At 35.9% G+C, this 15,965-nt stretch overlaps 1 protein-coding gene across 1 annotated transcript in view; it reads left to right on the forward strand.

Annotated features, from left to right (window-relative positions):
• The window catches only part of CACNB2_1 (Voltage-dependent L-type calcium channel subunit beta-2), a 32,803-nt gene extending 21,494 nt beyond the window's left edge, over positions 1-11,309 (forward strand). The window contains exons 12-14 of the mRNA XM_051209283.1: positions 5,962-6,065; positions 8,733-8,861; positions 10,884-11,309. Coding sequence (XP_051074724.1) covers positions 5,962-6,065; positions 8,733-8,861; positions 10,884-10,946 — 296 coding nt within the window. The 3' untranslated portion in view covers positions 10,947-11,309. The remainder of the gene's footprint in view (positions 1-5,961; positions 6,066-8,732; positions 8,862-10,883) is intronic.
• Positions 11,310-15,965: the final 4,656 nt, after the last annotated feature.

A 15,965-nucleotide genomic window follows, 5' to 3' on the forward strand; every position in this document is an offset into this window, starting at 1 on the left:
TTCAAATGAATTATTTTGAATTAGTTATATAATCATTACTATTCAAATAATAGAGAAAGAGTACATTAAGATAAATCTAAATAAGAATTATTTCCCACGGTTTTCCATGTAGCTATCACTTCATGAAAAGTCTTGTATTTTAACATTATAGTGGCAATATTATTAATCACAGCATTATTATTTTTGCCAACCATTTTTATTCAACTATAGAATGAATGAATACTTGAATAAAAATGGTTGGCAAAAATAATAATGCTGTGATTAATAATATTGCCACTATAATGTTAAAATACAAGACTTTTCATGAAGTGATAGCTACATGGAAAACCGTGGGAAATAATTCTTATTTCGATTTATTCAACTATAGCCGGACCGTAGCTGCTACCTTGACGCGGTGGTCGGGCTTGCCTATCGTGATGACTCAACCGAGCTATATTGGCTGAAACATATGTTTCTGTAAGTTTTACCATGCTAGGCAGGTCGATTGGAGAACGGTAAGACTGAAAGCAGCAACTCAAGGTCTGAGGGCAAAGTCGTACTGATGACTGTAGAGGAGTGTGACAGCAGTTAGGTGTTTCCCGCGAACAACCAGCATCCGCAGTGATGCTGCCTTCTCACAAGGAAGAAAGGGGTTAGAAAAGATTGACCCTAAAATTGTCACACCTCACCTTACCTCACGGATTTCCGTCTCCAGCGGTAAGGCTATTTAAAGAACGGAGCTAACACATTAAAAACCTCCCACGGAAATGCCGTGCGCGACCGGCCTCAAGTAGTTGTCCCTTGGGCTCTGCGGTCACGCTCTCAGGTCGTTAAGGCCAACATTAATCCAATTTCCTTTTCAGGTTCCTCAAGAAATACCCTTCAACGGTGTGGGCAACCGGGAAGTGATATCAGCCCTCATACTCGTAACAACACACGAGACCAAGTTGGTCAAATTCAAATCCTTCCTACACCTCCTAATAACTCTTATCTTCACGACTAACCCTTAACACGTCCTTTTATCACCTCAGACCACTAGAGCAAAAGATTCGAGTACGCGGAACGTTATTGTTGGTCTCCTGAAACCACGCTCTAAAGTAGGCGTATGAGCTTTTAACGTCCGAACACTGTGCCAAATAGGACAACAGGCTTCCTTAGCTAGGACTTTAGAGTCTCGCACCATCGATGTGTGCTGCGTCTCCGAAACGCGCATTTAGGATCTGAGTAGCGTCATTCATTTGATCTCACCATGCCAAAATAAAGAACCGACTCGATTCACACTTCGTGTATCTGGAAGCCCTGATTCTGCTTCCCGTGGCCTCGCCGGCGTAGGTATAGCATTGAGTCCTAGGGCAGAACTAGCTCTCTTAGAGTGGATCCCAGTAGACAATGGTTTGTGCGCTGTTCGACTAAACGGAACAGTAAGGACTCGGAAATATAGGGACACTCGTTGTTGCCTCTTCGTCGTCTCTGCCTATTCTCCCAGAGACTGCAGCTCAGATGATGTAAAAGATAAGTTTTACAGAAAGCTTCTCTGAAAAGCTAGGCACTCTGATGTAGTAATAGTGGCTGGTGATTTTAGTGCTCAAGTAGGTAATCTGAGCGAAAGGGAAATACACCTAGGTGGATCTTATGGTGTCGTGGCTCAAAGAACAGATAATGACGACTGTCTGTTGCAGCTATGCTCAGATAACCGCCTGTTCCTTGCAAATACTAACTTTAAGCATAAGGAAAAACATCTTTTAACATGGCGACCCCTAATTCGTCCCAACGTTGGACCCAAATAGATCACATCGCTATCAGCCACCGATGGAGGGGCTCGATAGAAGACTGTCGCTCATTCTGCAGCACATGCTTAAATTCAGATCATGCTCTAATACGAGCACGTATTTGCCTGCGTCTTACTGGACGTAGGAAAGACGCTGCAAGGAAACCTCTTAGGGGCCTACTTAATGGTGGTCAAGCTAAGAGTATATTTCAGGAACAACTAGGAAAACAGTTAGGCAGCCATGTATGTGATGCCCACCCCGATGCAGCATGGAATGATATCCGAAAAGTTGTGGAAACAGCAGTGATGTCTGCAAGTACGGTAAACCGCAAGGTTAGGGAGAAACACTGAATCTCAGCAGCATCTACCGCACTGATAGATGCTCGAAAACGTATTCCATCTGGTTCTGAACATAACGAAGAGCGGAGTCAGCTTAAGCGCAAGCTGACAAGAAGTCTACGCAATGATCGTGAACAGTGGTGGGTAGCGAAAGCAAGAGAGATGGAAAAGGCAGCGGCAATAGGTAATAGCAGACAATTGTTCAGACTCGTTAAGGAAACCGGCATTAGGAACCCGACTGTTAGCGAAACAATCTCAGAGAAAGATGGACATATTATTAATTCTTAATCCAGGAGATTGGATCGATGGGCAGAACACTTTAGGGATCAGTTCAACTGGCCTTCAACCACACTTGGGTTTCCCACGATCTCCAGTCAACCTGCATGGCAAGTTAATGTAGGTCCTCCGTCCCTTTACGAAGTTGAAAAGGCCATAGGAAATCTGAAGCGAGAGAGAGCAGCAGGCCCTGACAGGTTTACTCCTGAGATTTTTAAGGATGGTGGTTCAGTATTAGAAGCGAGATTAACTGAGGTGTTAGGTAGAATTTGGGATTGGACGTAATCTCATCTGACTGGTCTCAATCACTGATTGTGCCAGTTTTAAGAAAGGACGAAAGTCCTCTTATGATAATCACAGAGGAATCAGTCTGACTAACATAGTGTCTAAAATATTAGCTTCAATAATACTTCGACGCCTAACTAAAGCTCGTGAAGAGCAGACTAGAGAAAATCAGGCTGGTTTTCGACCTGGACGTGGTTGTGTAGATCAGATATTCACACTACGTCAGGTTCTAGAACACAGACACACATTCAGACGCCCCACAATGGTAGTATTTCTCGACCTTAAGGCGGCATTCGACTCTGTTGATCGTGAGGTTCTATGGCAGTGTTTGTCACTGAAAGGAGTACCAAAGAAGTACATTAACCTTATAAAGGCTCTCTACTCGAACACAACTGGTCGAGTGAGAGCTTATGGCGAACTGTCATCAGAATTGATTACCTCAAGTGGTGTTCGTCATGGCTATCCACTCTCTCCATTCTTGTTTAACTTTGTCGTTGACGTGCTTTTAGAGATGACACTTTCTTCATTTAAATTTCCAGAGGTTGAAGTTCTGCCAGGAGGTTCACTTGTTGACTTAGAATATGCAGATGACATAGTTTTATTTGGTGAAGACGCTGACAAAATGCAGAGTCTTCTGACCACTCTAAGCAACAATGCAAGCATGTTTGGGATGCGATTCTCTCCCTCGGAATGCAAAATGTTGCTTCAGGATTGGGTTGCATCGACACCCGAACTAGTGATAGGGAGTGAAGTAGTTGAGTGTGTCGACCGCTTCACTTATCTTGGAAGTCTCATCAACTCTTGTGGTCTGGTGTTTGACGAAATCTCGACGCGGATGCAGAGGGCTCGACTAGCTTTTGCCAACTTGCGTCATTTATGGCGTAGGTGAAATATCCGTCTACCAACCAAAGGACGTGTTTACTGCGCAGCAGTTCGTTCCGTCCTACTTTATGGCAGTGAAACATGGCCGGTAAGAGACGAGGATATTCGTGGGTTACTAGTATTCGATCATAGGTGTCTTCGAAACATTGGTCGTATATCCTGGGACTACCGAGTAAGTAATGTAGTTGTTAGGAAACGGGTACTAGGTAAGGATGGCAAATCAATTGATGAAACGGTGAAACTTCATCAGTTGAGATTGCTGGGACATGTGTTTCGTATGCCCAACGACCGACTGCACCGACGTGCGATGTTTTATGGTGTAGGAGTAGGTTGGAAGAAAGCTAGGGGCGGACAGACCAAAACATGACACAAATCCATGAAGTCACTGACAGGTGGACTGATCCATGTTGGTAGGTGTAGACTACGTGGTTGGGGTCCACGAGATGATAGCAACCGATGGTTAGAGACCCTGAATGACATGTCTCGAAATCGTTTGCAATGGCGCAGGTGCATCCACTCTTTGTGTTCTCCCAAATTCTAATCTTCTGAATTCTTCATGTCCCTTCCTTTTTTCCTCTTTCCAAATTTATTTCACTGTATTATACTCGTTGAATAACATGTTCAAACTCTAATGTTTCCGATCACTGCTTATACTCTTACCACCTCTACCACTACGGGATTTGAATCGACAAGTGCATCTCTGTGTTAATGTGGTGTGGGAACTTGAACTGATGTACGTACGTACGAAGTTCCACGTTGTTACGGACTGACTGATTCAACTATAGCTGTTCATCTCTATTACCACACATTGTTCAAGCATGTGAAAGGTTTAGTGAAAAAATACTTTCTCATGGCTTTAAAGATTTATTTAGTTGAAATAGAATTATTTTAATAAAGAAACATGAATGTAACAGCTATTGGCTAGGTTAGGGAAATTTTAACACATAGACTGCGGTAATGATAACCGTTTAGTTTAGAGTCACTGGAACAATTCCAATTCAACTACTGAGTTATGCATAAAAGTCCTGAAGCTGAGACGTAAGATTTGTCTTAAAGTATTACATAGAATAGAATATATAAATTTATGAGAATTTAATCCTGCGATTATCAGCTTAACTGCAATGCTATTTTAAATTAATTCAGTCTCATACTTTTTATTCATTCGGTCTGGAATTTAGACATCATAGTTTTTTAACAATTTAATTCTTGGATAATCATAATGCTTGATAAGTTTAAGAATGCTTTGAACATTTTTTTACTTAACTGACTAGTGTAATTATTGAATAGAATGAAGTGAACGGACCAACGATTCATTCACAATCTCAAAATTCGAATTTCGGTCAAATGGATATCAGAGAACACAACAATTGCGCAACTTCACTCTGAAGAAGTGACTTATATTAAGTCACGAAACGTCAGAAATACATTTTTCTACTCATTCCGAGATCACAAAAATGTATTTTTTTATTAACTTTCCACCCAATGCTGAATTCATTTGAAAAAAAAAAGTCGCACAACCGACTAAATATTTCAGGGAAATAAATTATAGACAACGTATTCGGTTAAGTTATAATGCTTATGAAAAGTTTAACTGAAGGTCAAGCAATATTATTCTATTTTCAAATATAAACACTGAATTTTTGCTAGGTGTAGTATTCAACATTGCACTTTATAATTAACATATTTCATCGTAATGGGGGCATGCATTTTTCTAACTGAATAAACAGTCCTATGTTTGTTCCTTGCATATCTTTATAATTGACCGATCACTGGATGGTGACCAATGTCATGTGTACCGGGTACTTCTTAGTTCAGATCGAATTCTGTCGACCAGGTTGCGGTTTAACCACTATTTTAGGTGAATGATATCGCATGCACTATGTTGAGATGTAGGGTGGTAATTTGAGTTAGCTGAAAGGGAAATAAATAGCACGGAACCCAATTCCAGTGTTTCATGTTGACTACCTTCAAGCACCACGTTAAATACCATACATATTTTAGCTAATTGTCAATTTTTGTATGCTGAAATCATTTGAACATTAATTGTACTGAGGCTTAAAATATAATCGATTATAAATCCTAATTTTAAAAAATTCATTCAAATAACTAATGGAGAACTACCGTTATGAAAGAAAACTCCGGTCTGGAAAACCAATTTTTCTTGTTAATACAAACTTACACAAAGTCTTAGCGAAATATGAAAATCATACATTAAACCAATTATTTAAACATCCTCCTTCATTTGTCCTTTGCATCGTTATTCTTTCAATTGCCATTCTTTTCCGTTCCTATCCTCTTCAATTCAATCTTCTTCTGGCAGGCATTTCAATCCTGATTGTTGCTACATACTACTTATACCTGTCAGCATAAGTAGCACAAAGCACACTACTTCAAACTTTTTTCAAAAAGCTATTTTTTTATTTTATTAGCAGATGATTATCGTCACAAACCACATAATGAAGTACGGACTGTTTGGAATAATACTGAAAAGAATATTTATTCGCCATCTCATGAACATCGTTTATCGCCTAATCAGGTAAATTTATATATTAGGCCATTTACCAGTTTATACCACATGACAAAATGTTATAATATTGTACTTGGAATTTGAGAAATGTTTTGTGGATCAGTATAAATTCATTTTAACAACATAGCGTAAAGCTCCACGAAGTGGTTGATAACATTATTACAGTTTGCTTTTCACTCATAGATTTGTCAGTAAATTATCTCTTTAAAACTATTTCCACTTTAACCAGTAAATGTATCAAAAAATCGACTAAATTGCGTAAACAATTGCTGTAAATTAATATTATTTTACTTTGCTAGATTAATAATGACTTACTTGCACCCGTTAACCCTCGAGGAGGAGTATAAGCCGCCCACCAAGATTTTCCATAGAACTCGGTCCTACAAAATCCCATCTCGTTTTTTGCAGTTGCTATTCCCACTTCTCATATCTGCTTCCGATTCCCAACGCAATATGTTCCTAGGTCTTCCTCTTTTCCATTCACCTTCAGTAATACAAGTTACTGCTTGTCTCATGATGCAGTTTGATGATTTGCATAATGTATATCCTATCCACCTCCAACATCTATTTCTAATTCACTCCTCAGCTAGAACCTGGTTTATTCTCTGCCACAGTGGGTTGTTGCTGATAATATCCAGTGAACAGACATTGAGTATCTTGTGCAGACAATTGTTTATAAACACTTGTACAATTTCGATGATAATTGTAGTAGTTCTGAGCGTTCCAGCTCCGTACAATAGAACTAACTGTCTCGACGTTCATACGGAAGATTCTCACTTTGATGTTGGCTTGCATTTAGTTGTTTTGAGTTCCATATGTTCTTAAACTGCAGAAATGCTGTTCTTGCTTCGACAATCCTTGCCTTTACGTGTGCATCAGATCCTCCTTGTTCATCGATGATTTTGTTCATCTACGTGAAATATTCCACCTGTTCTGGACTTCCTCCATCAAGTGCGATTGGGTTGGTTGGTGTTCTCCCTGTTGTATTTGAGGATGTTGCTTCTTGCCTTGTGTATGTTGAGGCCTGCTGATGCAGAGGCTGCCGCTACACTAGTTTTCCTCATCTACACTTGTTGGTGTTTATGAGATAGAAGGGCTTGATCATGTGTGAAGCCCAAATCGTCTAGTTGCATGGAAACTGTCCATTGTATTCTGCACTTCCCTTGAGATATAAAGGTCTGTTGAGTCGGCTTTCCGAGAACTGCAACGGAGCCTCAAGAGGCCCTAAAGGAGCCGAAGAGACCTAGCCAATCAGAGCGTGATGGAGCTTTCTAGAATATCAATGTGGCGTGCTACTATTGGTCAGCAGCATAATATGTCTTTCAGCGGATTGGCCAAAATATGGTGTTGATTTAACAACTGTTAACATCTATAAATACCGTGTTTTTCTGTACAAAACTGAACCTTTGGAGTAAAGTGTTTTTCGCTTATTTTGCACCTTTTCTCTCGAGTTCAGGTCGCTTCTTAGTTCTAGCTTGCGGGTTAACAGAATAGCTTAGGAACCGAATAAAGCGTTCATATTAACAAGACTTTTCAAGGTCTTTAAATTCTAGTCAACCGGCAAATGAAAGAGAATGGGCGAGAGGTAGCAGCCTTGTCCGACACCGGTCGTCACATGGAATGCATCTGTCAGATCTCCTCTATAAACGTCATTGCAGTGTAGTCTGTCGTATGAGTTCCGTATGATGGTTTTATGTATCTATTCTGGTTGACATTTTTTAGCAAGGTTGTATTCAACGAGATTGTGTTTCTAACCTCATTCCCAACCATCCTCCTTTACCCGAGATTGAGACCAGCATTAACCCTAGAAGAGTTACACATGGAGTTACTTAACTAAGTAGTATCGCTAAATATCTCTTGAATGACATGTTGCTTGATATCTAGTGAATTATTCTACTCTACGTTTTATAATTACAATTGATCTAATTTGTTATGATAACTCACAAGAGTTTGCATTATCCCGTTGATATTCACGATGAAATTTTAATCAATCTTTCTTTGTATGTGTGCTTATTAGCACATGCCTCTTTATAACCTTCTTGATTCTAAATTGAAGGAAAGACTAAGTAAAATTCAGTCCCAAATAAAAACAGCGTGATAGCACATACTCTTACGAATAAATATCACAAGCGGTAAACAAACTAGTACTATCTTTACTCAATAACTTAGTGTATAATGCGTTGGAATCTGAATCGACAGAGACTAAATTCGAGTCTCAGGGTAAACGTCAATACCTAAATGGAAATATATGTGAAATAGAGCCATTAATAATAATAATAATAATATACACAGAAGACGAGTCCAAAATAAAGCTCACGTCCTTGATTTCATTGTCAGACACAATTCAAGTATGCTAAATTACTTTGGCTAGAATTTAGAGGTCAATTTAATAATATGAACCAAAACAATTTTAAAGTTACTGGGATGAAAATAATTTATCAGCGAAGAAATATTAGCAGTAAATCAAACATAGCACACAAAATCAGCATCTGCTTAAATAAATCCAGAAAAAGTTAGTAGAAGCATATGTAGTTGCGCCTTGTACTTACGTTAAGATTATGAAAACAAACCTATTCGGTCGTTCGTAACTGGGAAAAATTTGAAGCCAATTTGTATTTTGATCAGTCGGTTCGATTTCTTATTATTATATAAATATGTTTGTGTATTACATAACAGGCATTGCAACACGACAGACAAATGAAAGAATCTAATCGCATAAATCCTATATCTGTTGGAATTCATAACAGATATAATCATCATCCACAATATGATACTGAAGAATCCGATTCACCTTTGGAGAATGATGTAAGAGTATGAATATTTATTCGATTGATTAATTTGACATTTTTTAGTTGGCTTTCTCATTTCCTTAATGTACTACTGATTTTTGTTTTTTGAAAAGTTAAGTATTTAGTCGTTCAACTAACTTAGTATTTGATAAAAATCAATTTTCCTAAAGAGAATATATTAGATTATTATTGTTATTATAAGCCAAAAAAATGTACTTCCATCACATTTTTCTTTCCATTCAGTAGTGGAAATGCAACATTTTGGTATGTTAAGAAATCTCAGTAGTTCATTGTTATAGTAACAACATAGTCTTTATCAATAATAAGAAAAGATTGATAAACAGGAGTTATCTGATAATTCGACGTTTCTACTGATTTTTAATTGATTGTCATTTTACCGGAAACAGTCAGTATATTGTTCAGATGATGTTAACATTTATTTGTTCAGAGTTCGGTTAATTAAAGAGTTTGATTTTATTGTAATACGGTTTTGTCTTAACATTCTTATGTAAAATATACTATTCGTAAACTTGCATAGCAAGAGTTAATCCAAGTCAATGAATAAGGCCTATTTTTATCATCCTATTCATTAATTAATTAATTTGAATCCTATCACAAAGTGTATTTTTAAATTTTTATTACCGCTATCATTTATAGAAAGTTTGTCAAAAAGAAATATTTTGAATTATATACTTACTTGTTTGTAACGTAATTTAAAAAGAATATTTTCTATTACTTAAATGGATTACGTTTTAATCGCACAGAAAGCTACTACGACATTTCCTTTTGGTTATATATTGTATCAACCCCGAAATTGTACTCAATGATGCGCTTGGTGGTCTGGCGCTATAGTTGAAACGATCGGTGGCACTTTCCGAGGATAGAACTTATTAGTGTACTGAAATTTATCAATGAATGCTGATAGACATTTTTCTTAGTACATAACAAAATTCTGTCATACTTGCCATACATTCGGATGAAATTTCGAATGGATGAATCTTAGCAAGATAGTGATTTCGGGGAGAAATGTCAAATATTTTCCTTAATTTATCAAAATTTTTTACTGATATGTAGAATTGACAGTTATTGTTAATAGTTTTACAGGAATTTGATACCAGATGATAGTGTTGCATTATTAAATCTTACTTTACTGTCATTATTTTTATAAATTGGTAACAGAACCGCTGACTAAGCAGTAAACTTGTTTGAATTCGATAGCAATTGTAATGGACCGTACAATACCGAAGAGTTTTACCACTAGTTACTTATGAATACATCTCTAACTAACCTTTACATAGTTTATATCGCCTGTACACTACATATATCTTATTATTATTCTATGTGTACAAACAAATCTAGTAATTTGTTATTTTACACAAATAAAGAACTGACCACTAACGTGATCTGAATGTTTATATACATAAAGAGATAATGGTTATAAGCTTGTAAAATTCGTTTTGCAAAGTACCGAAAGATAATATAACTTCTGATAGAAATAAAAGATAGTACTCTAGCTTAGATCAACACATGAATTCAATTAGAAATAAAAGAGTCAATCACAAAACGAAGTTATTCTTAATTACTCTACGATCTTATAGAGTTAAGATTATTTACAAATTATTTTACCGAAGTATGTTTTTTTCTCTACTGAGTGTTACGTAGTTCTTTTACCAAATTATTTGTTTATATATACTTATTGATCAAGTAGTTTCTTAACAGTTGTACATAGATAGTCCTTAACATTTATTTTTAAGAAAAGTTTATTTACTGTTATCAGTATAGTTGTGGAGATTATTACGTTTTTAATTGAGATCATAAAATCGATCATGAACCGAATCTCGTGAGTAGGATCGTGAATGAGCACTGCTTAGGAGTCCCACAATAGGACGAAACGGCCGTCCAGTGCTTCCAGGTGGTGGTGGTCTAACACCAATCAGTTCATGATCTCAATTATTTAAAATAAAGTTTTCACTGCTTAAACTAAAGTGAACATATACTTATTTATTTGTTTTTTTTAATCCACTTGTTTTTTTCTTAGCGCTTTCTTGTAGACTCAGGTTATCCAAAAACTCGAAGTCGTCAAGGTTCAATCATGATTTAAATAAACTGTAATTTTATTTGCTTAGCATAATAATAATCATAATCATAAATGAATATCTTTACTGATTATTTTTTACTCTTCTACTTTAACATTTAGTGTAACATAATGTAAAGTGACATAGCATAATAATACTTCATACATATTAGTAATATTTTGTATCACATTATTATTCAAATTTATTCCCTTTAATTGTTGCTTTTGTTTTCCTTTTATTTTGTGATTTTATTTATCGTTAAAGTTTACATTCCTAATAAGCTTTTTATTAGTTTTTAACTACGCACAATATCCTTTATTATCATTGAGAATATTAATTAAGTTTATTTGAGTATTTTATCTCTTTTTATAAAGTATATCATGTTCAAGCTTTCAATATCAAGTATAAATTACATTATAATGTATATATGATAAAATTATAGTAAATAATTAGATGTCATAAATGAATGATTTTATTATATCACCTAATCTTGTATTTGATTGACTTAAATATTTTGTGTCAAAAATTTCATAAAATTAAACCATTTGTTGATTGATCATTTAAAGTGTTTAAATTTTTTTTATACTCAAATTTAAAGTATCTAGAATCCTCACTTAAATATCTGTATATTTTCTTAGAATTGTGGATTAATATTCATTGTTTATGACTTCTAACACAATAAAATTTCATATGTAAGACTGTTGAAAAGAATATTCCATAAGAGAAAGAGAATTCAGCGAAGAAAATTTTCTTTTTGACGAAATCATTTACTTAAGCTGTACATTCGTATATATAGGTATATGGAGAATGTATGTCTATAGGAGGATAGAAAAAATTGCATCACCAAAATGGATTCAAGGATAAATAACAAATGAGGTTATATACTAATCAAAGGGTAAGGAAGAAAATCGTTTATGGGTCAGATAATGATTTCGTCCAAAAGAAAATTTTCTTCGCTGAATTCTCTTTTTCTTATTCAATGACACTATGGGTTATTTTAATTATCAAAAGAATATTCATAAATAAAAAGTATTTCTTTAATGCCTAATATTGTAAGTATAGGCTTTAATTAATTTGTATACATTAATTTAACGGATAATTGTTGTAATTTCATCGAAGTGTACCTGCTTCATTGAATGACTTAGCTGATTCTAACCATTTAGAATTGAAGCAGTACTTTTCATTCATTAACAAGAACGTCATATTGTTGGTAAAAGCCTCTCTGATGAAATGTCTGAAGCTGTTAACTAACTTTCTTAAATTTTGCATTGCTTGTAATATATTACAATTTTACATTAAATTCATATTGAATCAGGTTTAGTCGATGAATGGTTTATTGATTGGTAACCTGCCCGACCATGTGAATGAGTTATGTGACAGAGGTTACGCAGGCGAATTTTGGCCAAAAAAAGTTATATTTTTAGGACTTGCTGTCACTTAGCTTATACTGTTTGATGTTTAAGACCGTTCTTAAAAAGTAGTCAAATATATTTTAGGAGAAACATTAACTGTAGTTCCAGCATATCAAGTACATCAACTTGTTCTGAGAGGAATTTCACTAACTATACAACCTATTGGCAGCCTAAAGTCATAACACTGTTATTCCAGACTATCTGGAAACAGCCACTGTTAGCTAGCTTTGTACGTCTAATAGGTTAGTGGGATGTTATTTTCGATTCATCCCGAACTAAGTGTCTTCAATTAGATAACTCAGAAGTTAATTTCTCAAGAACAATTAGACTTGAAAGGGACATAGTTAACGTCAGAAGTGTATGGTAGTGGAATTCAATTGTTTGGTTTCTTTATAGCGCTGACAGACTTAATCGTAATTGTAATGGAATTATTCTGTACCTGAAAAGCACACAAGCCATATCGGCTTTCAGGACTGGCTCACGACTCAAGGACATATGAACTAGTGCGCTCCCGGCTGAAATGCAAAGAGCAAGACGATGGTTAATAGAACGACTGCTCTGATTTGTTTAACTACTGCTCTACTTCACTATTCTGCCACAGTGACTATGCAAGCATCAACGATGGACCGACGTGCGAACGTAGACAAGTCTAACATGTACGTGTCACCTGATAGCAACATCATACGACCTAACAAGTTAAATTAGTTTCAATGCTCATCTCTATTTACAGGCGGTTTGGTAAATACTTAACAGTACATACTAACAATTTTATTGATGTTTCCGGTGCATCTCTCCATTTTGCTGTATACTCAGTTGCAAAGCAGACTTAAAAGTTTTGTCATGTATGAATAAGATGAACTCGAACCGCTACCTACAATGAGTCCTAATAACCGATGGGTGACCAAAGTGTCCAAGTGATCTTAAGATGAAATTTAATAACAAAACTTTCTGGTTGTTGTGTCAAACGATCCATAAGTGTAAAAAGATAGTAGTATTTGTTCGAGTGTGGGTGGTGTTTGTATGAACTAACGATTGTTTTGTACCTGATTCCTGGATGCTTTAGAATTCTAAATACTATACGTTCGCTTGTGTTAGCCTAGTTCTATTTGGTCTAACTCACTGTTTCGGGAAGTCCTAGTTAACGCAATAGTTCAAGTACTTCTACTTATCACATTGACGTCGAAAAAGGCTAAAATCCTGGACAGTTCGATAATAATTGAAATTGGTATCACTTAGAAAACTACATGGAGCGGTCCAAAACCTGGTGCATAAATAGGAAATACAGTAAAGATGATGGGTTCACAGCTTATTTTCTGACGTTCATCATCAAAGAAGCTTGTCATCTGCTAAAGAAACTAGCTTTCCCAGAGAAAGCAACTTCATTGTCATCTGAATCTCTCAGGGGATTACTACTTAGTCATGTGCAGTGTACTAGCTTCTAATGCAAAGAAAGATCGAAGATACATAAAATGATACGACAAAATGATCAGAAAGTTAAAGAATCTTTACTTGAACTAAAGAAACAGGCCGCGAAGTGCAATTTGGGCGACCGATTGTAAACTCAGCTTCGCGATCGGTTGACTAATGAGATGAATATTCTGAATTTAGTAGGAGAATTACTATAGAAGCTCAAGAGTTTGTTCTAAGAAATTAAAACATGTATTAATTGTGAGGCAGTGCATAAACTTGATTTTCAGTCAGAGAAGGTTTCTAATATTTTGCTCAGTCGTCGCAATGAACTATATTCTCAGTGTCGCTCAAGCTCGTGTTTGTCTAATAATGGTTCCCATCCCCATGGAAACACGAAAAATGATTCAAGAAGGAATCGCGAAGGAGGTTACAAAGGTGAGCACATGTTTGGTAAATGATTATGTAGGATGCAATTTCCTACAGGTGTAACTCTAAGATATTCTCTAGACTGTCGAGCACAGAGTCTTGATTTAGCCAAAGTCAGAACAAGTAAGCTATTTGGTTTGATAAACCCCATCTGTTTCTAAAACATAAATTGACACCGTTAATGTACAAAACAAACAGCACAGTCTATTAACACAGGTAAAAACAGAGACATGAATAACATATCGAACGGTAACTAGAGGATAGGAAGAATGAGTCAACAAGGCAAAGATTGTTTTATGATGTACATAAAATTGTGATTGGTGAATAAACAAGACAGTCATACAAGGTCAAAGAAAGTTAACGTGGTGGTGGGCGTTTCACTTTATTAATGGTGAGTTCGTTTATCGATCACATTTTACAGATTATCCTATGGTTAATTTCATTTACGTAATTCATGTCTTTTGACATGATAAATACTTTAAGTGTGGTAAAGTTGGACACATCCACGTTGGTTTGTAAAACTACTGTTTGTTTCTTCTCAATTAATGTTAAACTTTGTAACTCAGATCTGAATAATTTTGTCAAACCTAATAATCATGTTGCTATACTTATTTACAAGTTCGAGTCAGTCACTTTATATTGAAAAACGATTATATTTGTCCACTAATCTTTTTCACGACATTATTGTTGACACTGGTATTGTCAAGTTCGTCATTTCAGTTGTGAAGTTGAAATCGTCAAATCTTAATGCTATAATCAAGTCCACTGAAGTTTAAATTTTGAGTGTTAGTGGTCACAAACCCCCTGTTCTTGGATATTGTGGTTTGATGATTAGAGAGGATAAATCATTATTTATAGAATATGAATTCCTCATCACTGATTGTGGACCTTTCGTTCCTATAGGTAACCCTCGTGCTATTGATAGAAGAAATCAGACAAGTAGTGAGTAGGTCTTTATTTAGATATTCGCGCAGTCACAGTGGAGCGTGGGATTATCTGTTCAGACAAACAGAGCCTCCCAACATTCAATATAAGACAATAGTAAATATAACGCCTATACAAAATAAGGAAGTGAATGAATACTTGAAATATACTGATTTAACATATGCTTTGTTGTTTGAGATGAACTCTTAACCAATCAACCTGAGCTGTTACAGACTCTCTATCCTGCGTCTGAAGAATTTAAGAGTGTTTCATTGACAGCCATCCTTATTGTTCACTAAAGACGGTCGCAATGTAGTGCTTGACTTGATAACTTTGAAATCGAACAGCGAATATATACGCACGACTCTAAAGCTCTCTCATTCTCATTTACACGCAAGAAACTTCAAGACTTTTAGAGCCAACATTGACCATATTACCGCTGCAAAATCCAAAGACCGGTGGAGAAGAAGAGATGATATTTTAAGGTCAGAATTATCAGACCATACGCAAAAGAAGCAGTGAAAAAATTGCTGAAATGATTTTCCATAGTCTAAGAAAGGTTTATTAAAGAGTTGATAAATCTGTGGTTCCTATGCAAGCCAGTTACAACAATCGGACACGTTACAAAAACTCGGGTGAGTCCGTTCCATTTTTCGTCGGTGGTTCTAATACTAATGAGTACATTTCAGATCATACCGAGACTATAACCAATGCACAGCCGGATAGACATATGATGAATATAAGCAGAAGTACGATCAGTTACAGAAATCTGGATTTCCATTTAAGCTGTAGAGGTTTTTGCATTTGTACGAAATAGTGATTCCCTTATACTTGATTTTGCGTTTATTAGGAAATCTAAATATAATATGTTCG

This window comes from Schistosoma haematobium, chromosome 1 (genome assembly GCF_000699445.3).
Source record: "Schistosoma haematobium chromosome 1, whole genome shotgun sequence".
Lineage (NCBI taxonomy): Eukaryota > Metazoa > Platyhelminthes > Trematoda > Strigeidida > Schistosomatidae > Schistosoma > Schistosoma haematobium.